This window comes from Copadichromis virginalis, linkage group LG20 (genome assembly GCF_057382275.1).
Source record: "Copadichromis virginalis isolate Kocher_CV1m ecotype Utaka linkage group LG20, C_Virginalis_male_GT1.1, whole genome shotgun sequence".
Lineage (NCBI taxonomy): Eukaryota > Metazoa > Chordata > Actinopteri > Cichliformes > Cichlidae > Copadichromis > Copadichromis virginalis.
In genome coordinates this window covers 29584696-29599834 of record NC_140637.1, presented here as the reverse complement: position 1 = coordinate 29599834, position 15139 = coordinate 29584696, and the positions used below count along the sequence as shown (strand labels likewise).

At 37.2% G+C, this 15139-nt stretch overlaps 1 protein-coding gene across 2 annotated transcripts; it reads right to left on the bottom strand.

Moving 5' to 3' along the window:
- Positions 1 to 1811: 1811 nt before the first annotated feature.
- Positions 1812 to 14387, bottom strand: LOC146685094 (membrane cofactor protein-like). Of its 2 annotated transcripts, XM_085444485.1 has the most exons (13): positions 14260 to 14387; positions 13449 to 13547; positions 13127 to 13315; positions 12861 to 12960; positions 12092 to 12165; positions 11821 to 12000; positions 11517 to 11696; positions 8573 to 8653; positions 8044 to 8223; positions 6034 to 6081; positions 4228 to 4303; positions 2522 to 2587; positions 2165 to 2229 (listed from the first exon to the last, which is right to left on the bottom strand). In XM_085444485.1, exons 2-12 carry the CDS (start codon positions 13507 to 13509, stop codon positions 2530 to 2532), a joined length of 1227 nt encoding a protein of 408 aa, XP_085300611.1. In that variant the 5' UTR covers positions 13510 to 13547; positions 14260 to 14387; the 3' UTR covers positions 2165 to 2229; positions 2522 to 2529. The 2 variants fall into 2 exon arrangements, with proteins under 2 accessions (XP_085300610.1, XP_085300611.1); XM_085444484.1 differs by lacking the exon at positions 4228 to 4303 and having other exon boundaries at positions 1812 to 2308.
- Positions 14388 to 15139: the final 752 nt, after the last annotated feature.

Below are 15139 nucleotides of genomic sequence, written 5' to 3'. Positions count from 1 at the left end.
AGAAATTTCACAACTTGAAGCAAGGAGCCACAAGTTGGAATTTTTTAATGGGCACTTCTTACATACCTTATTGTCAAGATGTTTCCACAACAGCTAAGCAGGATTATATTCTCATGACAGAATAACAGCTGAAAGCTTCTTTTCGACATTTTTCTTGCAGTCTGTAGCTGTGCCTCATCATTGTCCTGTTATCGTGTTCCCACTTAAAATTTGTTTCTCAGAATGACCACACTAAGATTTTAGTCTTTTAAAATACTAAGGTACAACATTGGAACTCTAGAGTAGTGGTGTGCAATACTGCATATTTTGGTATCGATCCAATACCAAGTAAACAAGGGTCAGGGGACGCAGTGGATGCATCATTGAATTCCTAAATCTCAATTAATTTTCATGACCTTAACTGTTTTTTGTGATGTTTCTTTTTTTTATTGTTAAATAGTTAAAATCCAGGACATAATTAGGATGTTTATAATTAAATAGAAAATACTTTTCTCATTTGTTAAACCACTTAAAACTGACGTATTATCCAAAGTATACAAGAGGCACCTTGAGGTGAAACTCAAGAGATCAAAACCAGTGTAGTACCAACACATAAGACAAAATTGGTATTTTTCTTTCAATAGGCAGCCTGTCACAGGAAAAAAATCTGTGGAACATACCAGAGCTAACACAGTTTGACTGGTGAAAAAAAGCATTTCTGCCCCAACAACGTGATATATCAATATACCCTTAAACAACTGAAGAATTGGAGGACCAAAAAAAGGATCAGGCCTCTGCTGTTCATTGACGAGCCATCGTCTCAGTGCAATGGTGGCAGTCAGGAAGCCATTCTGTGTGAGGAACACTAAATTACACAAGAACTCAACTGAAAATCACTAACAAAAGGTCTAATACAGTGATGAATCCAAATTTAGATATTTGGTTCATATTGTTATTGATGTGTATAAAGGTGGTTAATAGAGAGGTAGAGTGACTGCAAGTCATTTATAAAACAGGGTGGAGGCTTTGTCATAATTTGGAGCTGCATTTCATTGAGTGGTGTGGAAAACTGATAAAATTCTGAACCCAAAGTATCATCACATTATGTTCCACCATGCAATAAAAGCTCTTCAAAAAGCACAGACTGAATACATGTTGTATTTCCAAGCATACTTGAATGTTTAGATTTATTTTAAAAATGCAACATATGAAAAAATTAGTGGCGGTTCAATACTTTTGTATCGTTGAGTAGCAACAATCTACTTATTTAGAATTTATTAATCCATTTATAAATCTGTAAAAGCATGTGTGTGTGTACATTAACATTATCAAGAGGAGCTTAGCACACAGCAATGTTGTCATTGATTTTATTATAAATTTTGTTCCAACTTAAAAATCAGATTCTTTTATTTTAATAATAAATATTAAGCAAGGCAATTGAGCTAATACTCAAAATATTCATCTTCATGTCCTGAACAGCAAGTAGTCAAAAGACAATTTAAAAAACAAAACAAAAAGACATAAAATACAAGTTTATGACTTTTTTTTTTCCTCCCCCTTGTCAATGAAACCTTGAAACTCAATCCCAAAAAGTTGTTTCTGTTCATCGTAGCATTTCATTCACTTCTTCAGTCCCAGCTGACTTTAGGTTTGTAAGATCTGGGAAACCTGCAGTCAGTTGAGACTAAAGACGAGTCCAGATGAACCGAAACAACTTTTTGGGATTTCCTTTCCTGGATGATTGAAGTGTCTTCACATATCCTCAAACTTACATTGGCAAATTTAAAAAAAAAAACAAGGTGCTGACATTATTTAAGACTAAACACTGCAGGCAGGTTTGGAAACCCAACAACTGGGTTAACATTTATGAAATTCACAAGAGTAGTTACAGACATTGTGTGCCAATTTTGCTCATTTTAGACCATCTGTAAATGAGCTACAATAGTCAAGCTGTGTTCCTTTACTTCAGTGCAACAGATAAATTCAACATAGAATTGAAGCTTCTCCGCTAAATATTTATCAGTTTCTTTGTTATGATCAGAAAACAAAAAGCCACTCGAAGCATAACATGTCCCAATCCACTGATGTTTCTTGGTCTTCGGAATCCAATTTTAAGAGAGGTGCTCAGAAACTTCGGGCAAATGCATGTACACAGAGGGCATGTACATTCAAAGACTGGTCCTTTGGCATTCTTCTTAGGAAGCGGTTTTCACAGCAAGTAGTTGTGGAATATCCAGGCTGTCATGCTTACTGAAAAAATAAATAAAATTCAGTAAAAAAATAAGAGTAATTATATACTTTTTTGAAAAGTCTAAAACCCCCAGCAAACCTGTAGAGAAAGGGAAAAAAAATGTTTGAGTACTAAAACAGTTGTTTCACAAGTTCAGCCAAGGTAGAAAAAGAAAAAAAGACCATCACTGAACATACATTATGGACATGAGTGAAATTATATGACGTGTATATCTACATTATCACATTAATCTCGTTTTTTGTTTGTTTTACATAAATTAGCTCAAGTGTTCTTCAAGATCCATCATCTTACCGAGAGTGCTACAGTACTTCCTCTCCAACATTTGTAGCATCTTTGTCAGTATTGCCTCTTCGAGCGCTGTAATCCAGTAATGACTGGTCAACATTATTGATTATGTACAACAGGCAAACAGAAAGCTACATGGAATGAAGAAGTCCACAGAAACCACCACATGCCTACATACCACTCATCCACAAGGACCACCCCACACAAGCAGCACCCGTGCCGGCAGCTACTCTTTCACCTCTTATAGTCAAAACAGCCAAATTTGTTTGATGAGATACAAAATATTACCTGTTCATTCCTGTCAGCAGATAAATAAATTTTTATCAATAACAACCCATTTGGCTTTTTTTAAAGACTCAAATTAAAGCTAAAATAAAAAGTGAATTAATATCAATGTTCCAAAATGTAATTAAAATCTTTCATGCAACTAAAGAGATTACAATATACTATGTAAACAATGCCTACATACTATTTGGGCTCTTTATATTTCTCTTATAAATACAAAGAGTGATAAGATTGTGCAGGAGGATATAATTATGCCACCACCAAATGCTCCCTTGTCACATTTATTTAAAAAACAACAAAAAAAAAAACAAAAACATCCACAACATTTACTGACTAACAATCTCCTCATTTTTACAAGTTCATGGCAGACATTATGGATCCTAAAAGCAAATTGAACGCTGTGCATCCCCAATACATGATAAATATTTGAATACAACTTCATATGAAGTATTGCATTTCCCCCAAAAATAAGTGTTTAAGTTCCTACTATGCCCCATTTCAACGCAAAGAGAGACTACTGTGTTTTGATGTCAGCACTATTTGAGCAAGGTCTTTCCTCCACTATAGATTTCACTATATGTATGCGTGTCTACTTCACCTCCTGATACCCTTTGCCAAGTCCCTTTCTACCACACATTTCTACCGCCCGCCCACACGCACGTGCGCACACACGCACACACAGCAGAGACTGGCAAAATGATGACATCATTACTTAACTGAAAGACTTATTCAGTTTCAGTAAATATATAATATGAGAATACCTACAAGTAGTAATCTATGTAAAATGACAAGGCAGTACTAAATAAAACTCCACTGTTGACACCACTTCCACTTCTTCACCCTCCCAAGCAATCAAGGAGAAACACCTAAGTGTAAGACTGAAGTCCACAACAGGAAAGCCACCGAATTTCATACAACACTTCTCTGGAAATGTGTCACTGGTATGACACACACACTTCCTATTTTACAGATAAATTTAGTCAATAAAAAGTTTTCTTCTCTTTAAAATATTACAAATCAGATGTATTTCTTTGACCATATTCACAGCCTTAAAATTTAAGAATTAGCTGTGGTACATAAGCCATAAGCTAATGCAAATGAAACAAAATTCCTGTCATGGCATTCACAGCAGTGAATCAACATGTATAAAATATTGTATGTAACAACACAATTTAAACCACTACTCACCTCATCATTCAATATTTTAAAACACTACATGCTACATAAAATGACACTGTAGTAGAGAAATTCATTATCCAGGAAGCCTTACAACAAGCACAAAGTTTCAGCATGCAACACTAAGATTATAGAAAGCTTGGATAGAAAGAAAAGCTGGAAAACTAATGGGTAGCCTGAGAAGCAAACAACACAAAGGACAAAGCTTTTTCGAGGGTTAGTCAGCAAAGTTTAATAAAACACAATTTTACCGCTTTCCCTTTTTGCTGTTTTTCTTGTACCACATAAAGCCTCCAAAGCCGCCGGCCAGGGCTCCGATGACCACAACTTTTATGGGGGAGAGGGGGGGAAATTAATGCGAAAATAAAAAATTGAAGAAAATAAAAAAATAAAAATTAAAAAAAAAGCTTATTGACTGGACAACCTATTAGATGTCAGTATGGCCACAAAAGTAAGTAATAATTAAACAAGAATATGGGAGACTGCTACGCTGATGATACAATTTTAAAGGAGGATAATCCTGGCAAAATATTTGAGTAGTATTTAACAAAAGGGGCAAAACAAAATCAGACCAGGCAAATAGTCTTCAAGTGAGAAGACAGTCAATGAAACAAACCAAGTTAAAGAATTCTCGTTATTTTTTTTTATTTTTTTAAAGAGAGACTATATTCTTCTGTTATTTCCAATTTTACTGAAATATGAGCCACTTTGGACTGTGCAGAACATATTATAGTTGTTAACGCAAGTAATAGGCCACTAGTGTGGCATAACTACAGTTATTATAAATCACATTAGTGCATAACCACACTGGTTTACAGAGCTATCATCCGTTTTTACTTTAAAACTTTTGCGTCTTGTTTAACTTTCCATTTGCTGCAGCTGCAGGACATCCTACACTTAATGGTTTACCACCATTGTATATCTGGTCTTTAAGTGATGACATGATGAATCCTGCTTCCGTTCCCAAAGTAGTCTGCATTTAATAAGGCTGTGGTGTTTTTAACATGTTCTAATGCTTTGTATCTTGTTCTATTTAATCCCAACCCCCTAAAAACAGTCAGTGATCACTGTTGGCTTCTCTCAGTTTTTATTATCGCTAATCATTTTAAAGTTCAGTTTTTAAACCCTTACGATTTAACTACAGCCCAGCCCATGCAGCAGTATATTAATGACTAACCTCGTATTATGAATGGATTATCTCTGTGGTTCTCCTGACAGACGTTTGGTCCGTTTACAGTATCCTGCCGTCCGAGTGCATTTGCCCCTAACCATTGGGAACCCTCACATTAACTTTTATCGAGTGGAGAAAAAGTCCTCCGTTCATTAGCATTCGCCCTCCAGCTTTACTGTTTATTTTATGCTAACATAGCTGTGTAGTCCTAGCAATCACATAGCACATCATTATATGCAGCTAGCCAAACTTCAGTAACTTTCCATCTTCATTTATGTCGGAAGTGATAACAGAGCTGTACGTTTGAATTTGTTTCATAAATCTCTCAGTCAGAACATGGTATATTATATTTAGATGGAAGCTAGCAAGCTCACTCCCTGCTAACTTCTAACTCTGTTAAATATCAAAAATTATGTTTTCACGGATGCCTGGGTGTTAAACTTAATTGTTACACCTGGCAGAGCAGCCACAGTGATCATTTAATTACAGATGAAAGAATTTAGATCAGATTCCAGAGCCCAGACATGGCTAATGACGTCAGACTTAAAGACCGGATTGATAACACTATATAATAATTAGTGTAACCATCAAGTTGACCCAATGGCCAACCAATATTTTTTTTTTTTTTTTTTTTTTTTTTTTAAATGTACAGTCAAGGTAAATAAAAGCGAACAAACAAAAAACCCTAATATTAAATAAAAGAAAGGAAAAAAAAAAAGACTATATTACATTAAAGTACTGCCATTTAATACTTATTACGGGTATGTTCTGAATGTGTATCATAAAAAATATGATAAGCATGCTGAAATATAAACATGATCTTTTTGGGTCAACCTCATGTTTTTACATTCATGATCTACTATAAAAAGATGAATTTCAAACTTACCCACAATGCCAATGACTAAACCTTTAGAACTGCCATTTCCATTGTCCACTGGAGGTTAAGGTAAAAAAAGACAAAGACCAATTAAAACCAAAGGAAGAGACAGCAAAATTCCTAAACTGATTATACAACTGACCCATGAGCACACTGAAAAATCTCTTTCAATCCCTGTGAACTGCATCCTTCTGGTTCATCAAAAGTATACTTTAAAATTGTTTCTTTAAATTTTTTATTACATCTACAGTGGGGCAAAAAAGTATTTAGTCAGCCACCGATTGTCAGTAATTTGCACCAGAGGTACACTTCAACTGTGAGAGACAGAATGTGAAAAAAAATAAATAAATAAAAAATAAAAAATAAAAAATCCATGAATCCACATGGTAGGATTTGTAAAGAATTTATTCGTAAATTAGGGTGGAAAATAAGTATTTGGTCAATAACAAAAATACAACTCAATACTTTGTAACATAACCTTTGTTGGCAATAACAGAGGTCAAACGTTTACTATAGGTCTTTACCAGGTTTGCACACACAGTAGCTGGTATTTTGGCCCATTCCTCCATGCAGATCTTCTCGAGAGCAGTGATGTTTTGGGGCTGTCGCCGAGCAACACGGACTTTCAACTCCCGCCACAGATTTTCTATGGGGTTGAGGTCTGGAGACTGGCTAGGCCACTCCAGGACTTTCAAATGCTTCTTACGGAGCCACTCCTTTGTTGCCCGGGCGGTGTGTTTTGGATCATTGTCATGTTGGAAGACCCAGCCTCGTTTCATCTTCAAAGTTCTCACTGATGGAAGGAGGTTTTGGCTCAAAATCTCGCGATACATGGCCCCATTTATTCTGTCCTTAACACGGATCAGTCGTCCTGTCCCCTTTGCAGAAAAACAGCCCCATAGCATGATGTTTCCACCCCCATGCTTCACAGTAGGTATGGTGTTCTTGGGATGCAACTCAGTATTCTTCGTCCTCCAAACACGACGAGTTGAGTTTATACCAAAAAGTTCTACTTTGGTTTCATTTGACCACATGACATTCTCCCAATCCTCTGCTGTATCATCCATGTGCTCTCTGGCAAACTTCAGACGGGCCTGGACATGCACTGGCTTCAGCAGCGGAACACGTCTGGCACTGCGGGATTTGATTCCCTGCCGTTGTAGTGTGTTACTGATGGTGACCTTTGTTACTTTGGTCCCAGCTCTCTGCAGCTCATTCACCAGGTCCCCCCGTGTGGTTCTGGGATCTTTGCTCACCGTTCTCATGATCATTTCGACCCCACGGGATGAGATCTTGCGTGGAGCCCCAGATCGAGGGAGATTATCAGTGGTCTTGTATGTCTTCCATTTTCTGATGATTGCTCCCACAGTTGATTTTTTCACACCAAGCTGCTTGCCTATTGTAGATTCACTCTTCCCAGTCTGGTGCAGGTCTACAATACTTTTCCTGGTGTCCTTCGAAAGCTCTTTGGTCTTGGCCATGGCGGAGTTTGGAGTCTGACTGTTTGAGGCTGTGGACAGGTGTCTTTTATACAGATGATGAGTTCAAACAGGTGCCATTCATACAGGTAACGAGTGGGGGACAGAAAAGCTTCTTACAGAAGACGTTACAGGTCTGTGAGAGCCAGAGATTTTCCTTGTTTGAGGTGACCAAATACTTATTTTCCACCCTGATTTACGAATAAATTCTTTACAAATCCTACCATGTGAATTCATGGATTTTTTTTCACATTCTGTCTCTCATAGTTGAAGTGTACCTCTGGTGCAAATTACTGACCTCTGTCATCATTTTAAGTGGGGGAACTTGCACAATCGGTGGCTGACTAAATACTTTTTTGCCCCACTGTACTTTCAGGATATGAAACTGACATTGAAAACACACACACACACACACACACACACACACACACACACACACACACACACACACACACACACACACACACACTTTTTTTTACCATGTAGAGTATTATATGATAAAGCTGAAAACATAAATGTTTATAATTAACAACTGACTTACGTGTACATTCTGGAATTCCTGGTGACCACAGACCATTATTTTCACATGTCTGGGTATCTGGTCCATTTAGCTTGTATCCAGATGAGCAGCCGAGAGTCACTTTAACCCCATGTCTATATGGAGGTTGAGGGCTCACAGTCACCTCAGCACTTCCCTTTCGGGGATCTTCACATCCTTGAACTGTTGACAATATAGCAGTTTATGCACATTTCCAAAAAAACATGTTCAAACAATGTCAAGATATTGGGAACACATGGAAACTGCTGCAAAGTTTGAGAAATAAACAGAATAATCTATGTCAACAGATTTACATTAAAAAAAAAAAATGGTTTGGAGACAAAGCAAGAGAAGCAAAGGTAAGATGGTTTGTATTATGATCTGCTGTGGAAACTTATAAGGCATAAAGCAGGGTTTGGCAATAGTAGTCCCAGAACTTCATGCGCTCTTTGCAGAAATTAAATACCCAACCTAGCTAAAAGGGAGGAAAGCTGGATTTTGAGAACTTTACGAGCTTTAAATTGAACTGTACCTGTTGGTTTCTTTGGGGTAGAAGGGTTAGTAGTGGTAGTGGTTGTGGTTGTGGTTGTAGTGGTAGTTGTTGTGGGGTTTGCTGCAGGAACAAAAAGTCAGTCAGCAGGGATGTGTAAAATCCCAACTAGAGATGTAACTATTTGACTGGGACATCGGTCTGATCCTCACTCAAAAGCCTGGAATAGTTTTTGATTGCATATCTGCGACAACAAGCTGATCAATTGCCAAACTACAGTTTGGCAATTTTTAGGCTATTGCTAAAGATCATTCAGTTTAAGTCTGCATTGTTTACAGCAGCAGCGTGTTGATGTTCTAGGAGGACAGCTAGGTAGCTAAAACAACACAATGGAAACATGCAAGCAACCGCAGCTTTATAGATATTTCAAGCTTGACATGACAAGACCTTGTGTTTGTAGGAAGTAAAACTATTCCTAACCAAGTGAGTTAAAAGTTCCAATGAAATCAATGCTTTCCCTGTTTGGACTCTCAAACACATCAGATAAACTGATATGCCATTTATTATAAATACAGCAATAAATTAAAAGAGGCTTAGGATTAAGAATCAAATACTAAAAACATTTACTGGGCAGATTTTATTTCACAAAATTACAGAAGCAATGTTTAACCTGAACTGGATGTTCCCTTATAGATAAGAATGGTTCCTGGTGTTGTCCCCAAAGTGACAAATACAGCTTTTTAAATAGGGTTGGATATCGATTTCAATTTCTATAACTGATTTGATTCTGATTCGCAAGGTTCTGATTTGATTCAATTTTGACACAGTCAGAAATATTATACTTCTGATCATTTATCATTACATATCCATACTTTTATATCTCTGTATAAAAACAAAACTGACACTTATGAGATTTCATCAGAGGTGTAAGCATCAAAGCAGATGCCTTTGTGTTAAAGTAACAGAGGATAAAACACAAAAATATGAAGGAGATTTTCCTGGCCTGGCACTTCATAGCAGATAACCTCCTTAAAAATATTCTGCAGTAGATCAAAAACGGAAGAAAACCATGAATCAGCAGATTAACATTACCTGATGCTGCTGAATTGAAGCAGAGCAAAGTTACAGAGGTTTTATTAAAAATACTGGTACGTGTTTTACGATTTGGCATCATTTGTAAAAGTTTACATTTCGTCAGTATTGAAGAACAGAAATTAGGCTCTCTTGTTGGAGGTAATTTTTGAAAAACAAAAGACAGCGGCCAGCAGCACTGTACACAACAGTAGACAAGTGCGTAATAAGCCAGCAAAAAACTGGAGAAAACAGATTTTTGATGGGAAACTGGTCTTAAAGTACACAAGGAGAGAGAGCTGTGCAGTAAGTGTGATTTTATCATGGTGGAAGCAAAACAGCAAAAGTAAGAGAGAATTCATGATGATGTTTTTCAAACATGAAACGTCGTTTGGATCTTCTTTTGCTGCTGGTTGAGTTAAGTTTTACCTGCCCTCATTTGTTGTTTTAACTGTTTGTCAGTTGTTGAAATAATTTTGTGAGCTTTAACCTGAGATTCTGGCATTTCTGAAAAAATAAATTTATATTTAAAAATTGATTCAGTGAATAGATATCACATTATTCAAACTTAAATTATTTTGAAAAGGGAAAATCTTTTTTTTTTTTTTTTTAAATCCAACCCTACTTTTTAATTCAAAGCTAGTATTGGACACACTTAATAGAGGGAGCACTCATCATGCTTTTACCAGTTGAGATCTGATACAGAGTAACTCTAGGTATTTGGTGAGATAGGTATTAGGGGTGCAACGATACACAAAATTCACGGTTCGGTTCGATACTTTGGTGTCGCGGTTCGATATTTTTTCGATACAAAAAAAATGTTCATGCCTTTTTAATTTGTCATTTACTAAATTTTCACGGCACATTCTGCACCACATCTCTGTGCTTTCATCATTTGTTTGAAGCCAGCTCACCTCCTGCAACTACTGTCGAGCGCAGATCCACTGAGCGCTCAACACAGACAGCACCGTCAGAAGGAAAGTTGATAAAATAAATTTAATATTTTGTATTGTTCGATACATATGCGTACCGAACCGAAAGCACTGTATTGAACGGTTCAATATATATCTCCATCTTTTTTTTTTGTGTGTGTCAAACCAAACCAATGTCCCTCTGGCTCTTAATTCATATGATACCAAACAGAGCGTAAAAACAATCGAGCAAAACAGTCCGATCTTCTCAGTTCACTTTCAGCAACTTTGCACTTTGAAAGCATACAAAGAAAAGCAATTGGTGAAGCTGGCATGATATGCCTCTAAACTGCTGTGGCTTTGATTAGGTGATCATCCTTCATGCTATAATAGTTCTGCCACTAGATGCCAATTGAACCAATATCCACAAATCAGATCAGTGCATCCCTAGTAAATCATGTGGTCATTACCCAAAGCCAGGGTATCAGTTACAAACTGGAAAAGTTGAATAAAATTTTCCCAACAGGAACAGTTCATGCATAATATTAGCTTTATGTATGTTACTGATTATTTCTTTTAAAAAATGCTGAGCAATGATCTGAAATGGAAAGAATAATCTTTCGTAAATGCTTTAATTTAATCATGTAACTGGATATTTTCTTTACATTATTGAAATATAATAATGCAAGAAATCAAGAGTTAGCTGCCAAAATCCATGCATTGAATGAATGAGGAAAAGAAAGACAGCACAAGTCAGCAAGCTCCAGCTTTGAGCAGGTAACTAAAAGCTTGAATTATAACACCTTGCAACCAACATGTTTTGCTAGCATATGACGAGATTCAAAAGAAACCTCATAGGAGAGGTAAACTGCCATTCAGCATTTATCAAAAATGATCATTAGGAGGAGTTATGCTCAGAATTGCAGGTGAAGTTGCACTTAGAGCAAAGAGATGATCCGATTGAACTCAGTACATGCAAATAGATATTTTAATTTTTGACTTACGAATACACCGAGGAAGTCCAGGCGACCACTGACTATTTAGCTCACACATCACAGTCGCGGATCCAATCATTTTGTATCCAGTGTTACACTGTAATGTGACTGTGGACGAGTATCCATATGGAGGCCGAGCACCGCTACTCCACTGTCCAAACAAAATCTCTGGTTCCCCACATTCAACCTCTACAGGGAAAGAAAGACATTAGTGCAGTTGTCAAAAATGATCTTTCCATAATATGTATTAGCCTAATTTATACTACACAAGAAAAACAAAACAAATTATTGAAAAAAAATTCAAAACACTTACTGATACATTTTGGAGGCTCAGGCTTGAATGTTCCATCATCCGAACAATCCAACTGTCTTGATCCATTACGTGTATAGCCGCTTTTACAGGTGTACACTATAACGTCTTTATATTCATAGAGTTCTTTAATTGGAGTGAAAGTGCCATCCTGTACAACAGGTGGTGATTCACATTGTGTCACTGGAAAATAAAAATACAAATCTATCAGAATGAAAACAAGCAGTGAGCTTTTAATCAGGGGTGTGACTTGTGTTACGACAAGACAACCAACCTTCACAAACAGGCAACCTGCCCATCCACCCTTGGATTCCACAAGTGAGTTCTCCTCCACCAACTGGCATATGACTGATTCGAGGGGAAAAGGTTAGTTTAGAGATTTGATTTCACATGACACAGAACAGCAAGTTTTTGTTTTTTTAAGACATGGAATTGCAACATTTTAGTGATTTAATATGCTACTACTAAATTCAATCTAAAAACTAATTATCTAAACACTGTTTATTAGAGCTAGCATTGTATTTTGGGAGCATTTGGGAGCAGGCTGAGGGTCGCAGATGCCAACAGACTCAATAAACTAATCCGTAAGGCCAGCAATGTTGTGGGGATGGAGCTGGACTCCCTCAAGGTGGTGTCGGAGAGGCGGATGCTGTCCAAGATAAAGACAATGTTGGATAACACCTCCCACCCACTCCATGACATGCTGGTCAGTCACAGGAGCACGTTCAGTGAGAGACTGAGATTACCAAAAAGCACCACTGAACGACACAGGAAATCTTTCCTGCCTGTGGCCATCTCCCTGTACAACTCATCCACTTAACACACTGTTTGCTGCTACAGCTACACATGCTTCTTGTTCAGCTATTTATTTATGAGTGACTTATATATATATATATATATATATATATATATATATATATATATATATATATATATATATATATATATACTGTCTTGTCTTAATGTTGGTTTATAATGGAGCACTGTAACAAAAAATAATTTCCCCCAGGGATCAATAAAGTATTCTGATTCTGATTACTAACCCGGGGTTACAAATGAGCACTGCTTTATCACCAAATTCAGACCCAGGACGATATTCAATCTGTCCATTTTCAACTTCCCCCACAGGGCCACAGTTCTTCCCTGAAACAAGAAAAAGAAGGTTATATTGGAACTTGTTTTTATAACATTATGTGTAATCTCAACAAATATAGTCTACTATTTATGTAACATGTTTATGTGCTTAAACTGGCTGTGAAATGCAGCTGCAATAAGGAATTTGAATATCAAATCAAGTTTTAATATTCACGTTGGCATTTCAACCCCAGAGAGCTCCAACTTCCAGCAGTACAAGTAATACGTGGGGACCCTCCTGCAGACTCATATCCAGTGTTACAGGCAAAAGTAACTGTGGTCCCATCTGGAAAACTAGTTAGAAGAATGTCATTGCCCTTTAAATCCATATTTTCTCCTTTAGGAGGTCTGGGACAGTTTTGAGCTGTACATGGGAAAAGAAAAAAAGAAAAAACATACAGACAAAAAAGAGAGAACATAATTTTAAGAACAGGGTAACCCAAGAAAAACACCATGCTGTGTTTACCGTGTCTCAAGCTAATCCGGACTGCACTCACCTTGAGCAGTAATTGCCAGAAAGCCAAGACTGCTCAGCAGAAGGAATGCAGTAATACCCATGACAGATCTGACAGGTTAACTAAAACCAAGAGCCCTTTCTGGTACAAAACAAAGGCAAACACAAGAAAGACAATCAGAGATATTACTTGGTCATGATAGCTGGTACTAACAAGGCTCTCCATTGAATCAGGTCTGTCACTGCTAACACATTAACTAGCGGAAGGTAGCAGGTGCAAACATTCGGTCTTCGGTAATGTTTATATATTTCGCTAAACCAAAACCTTAACAGTAACCAAGTTTAGGTTTTAAAAATGAAATATTTGAAAATACTGCCTCCCCTCTCCCTTTGTCGCGGCAGAAAACAAACCTAAAGTCTTTCCATATTATACAACTTGAAGGCCACGATAGCTTCGGCTGGCCGATCAACATTTGTTAAACTAAATGACAGGTAGGTACGGGGAAAAAAATGGCCGTGAATTCTCGCAGGTCACGTATGCTACTCTCGGTCTTCCTGGAGCCAAAGATACCGTGAGTGGTAACACAGCACATTAATAATCGCGTAATTTAGCTTACAGGGGGTTAAGAAGATGTCACTGAAAGATTAAAAAAAATGCTGATTCCATCTGAATGTCTGCAATTTGGTCAAAATCCATAAACTGTTAAATCGCCTTCGGCTGCGTTAGCTAGCTAATTGTTAGCTAACTTAGCAGCAACGACGGATAAATACAATAATATAGCACTGTTATGGGGTCGACGCTTTGTTTTTGTTTTTTCGGTTGTTACGGACGGTTAAAACAAACGACACCATACCTTACGTCTGAACGCCAACAATGATGACCGCTAACAGTCCTGCTCTGAAAGGTTATTTCGGGTTTCTGCTTGTTTTAATGTGGGCTGCGTCTCCTTCTCGGAAGTAGGCGCGGTCAAACAGTGACGTGCTTGTTCTTCAGAAAGTCTTAGACCTTAGATTACAGCTCGCGTACTTCATAATAATGAAATAAACGAAAGAAACAAAGCTCTTAAGTTTGTGTGGATTCACATAAAACGAGTGTAGTACTTGTAGTGCTACCAATAAGCCAAATGAGGGTTGTTGTACTTCCATCCATTTTACTTAGTAAATGTAGCACCAGGAAGAAAAACTAAATTAGTTGAAACCGCTGTATTTCTGAAATTAGTCTGTATGCTATAACCGTTTTTTTGTTTTTTGTTCTGTCTTTTCTGAACATAATACGCACAAGTTTATGAGCCCCACCCACCATAAACCCAACACTTCCTTATTACTCTGTTGTTCCATACTTCACATAAATATGCAGTTTTCCCTTCTTAAAGCAGTATTAATAGGACACAGCACGAGACCTGTATATAAAAAGACACATACACCTTTAAGACAATATGAAAGTGCAGGCTGTTCTTTACTGTCCTTGAAAAGCTTTGGCCCTCTTTTGTAAGCCATGCATACTACTTGTGACATACTTGTGAAAACATTTTGTGTTGTAAATTACAGTGCCCAATACATTCAAACAGGGTGACGCATTACAAAACAGGGCGGACTGAATCAATGTGAGGAAATAAACTTCCTGCTGTACTTTGGTCTGTTTATTCACCATTCACAATTCCTGCTTTTTCCAAATGTTTTTCCAAACATTCCTTTAAATGACATCAACCACACTTGAAAAAAAAATACAAAAAC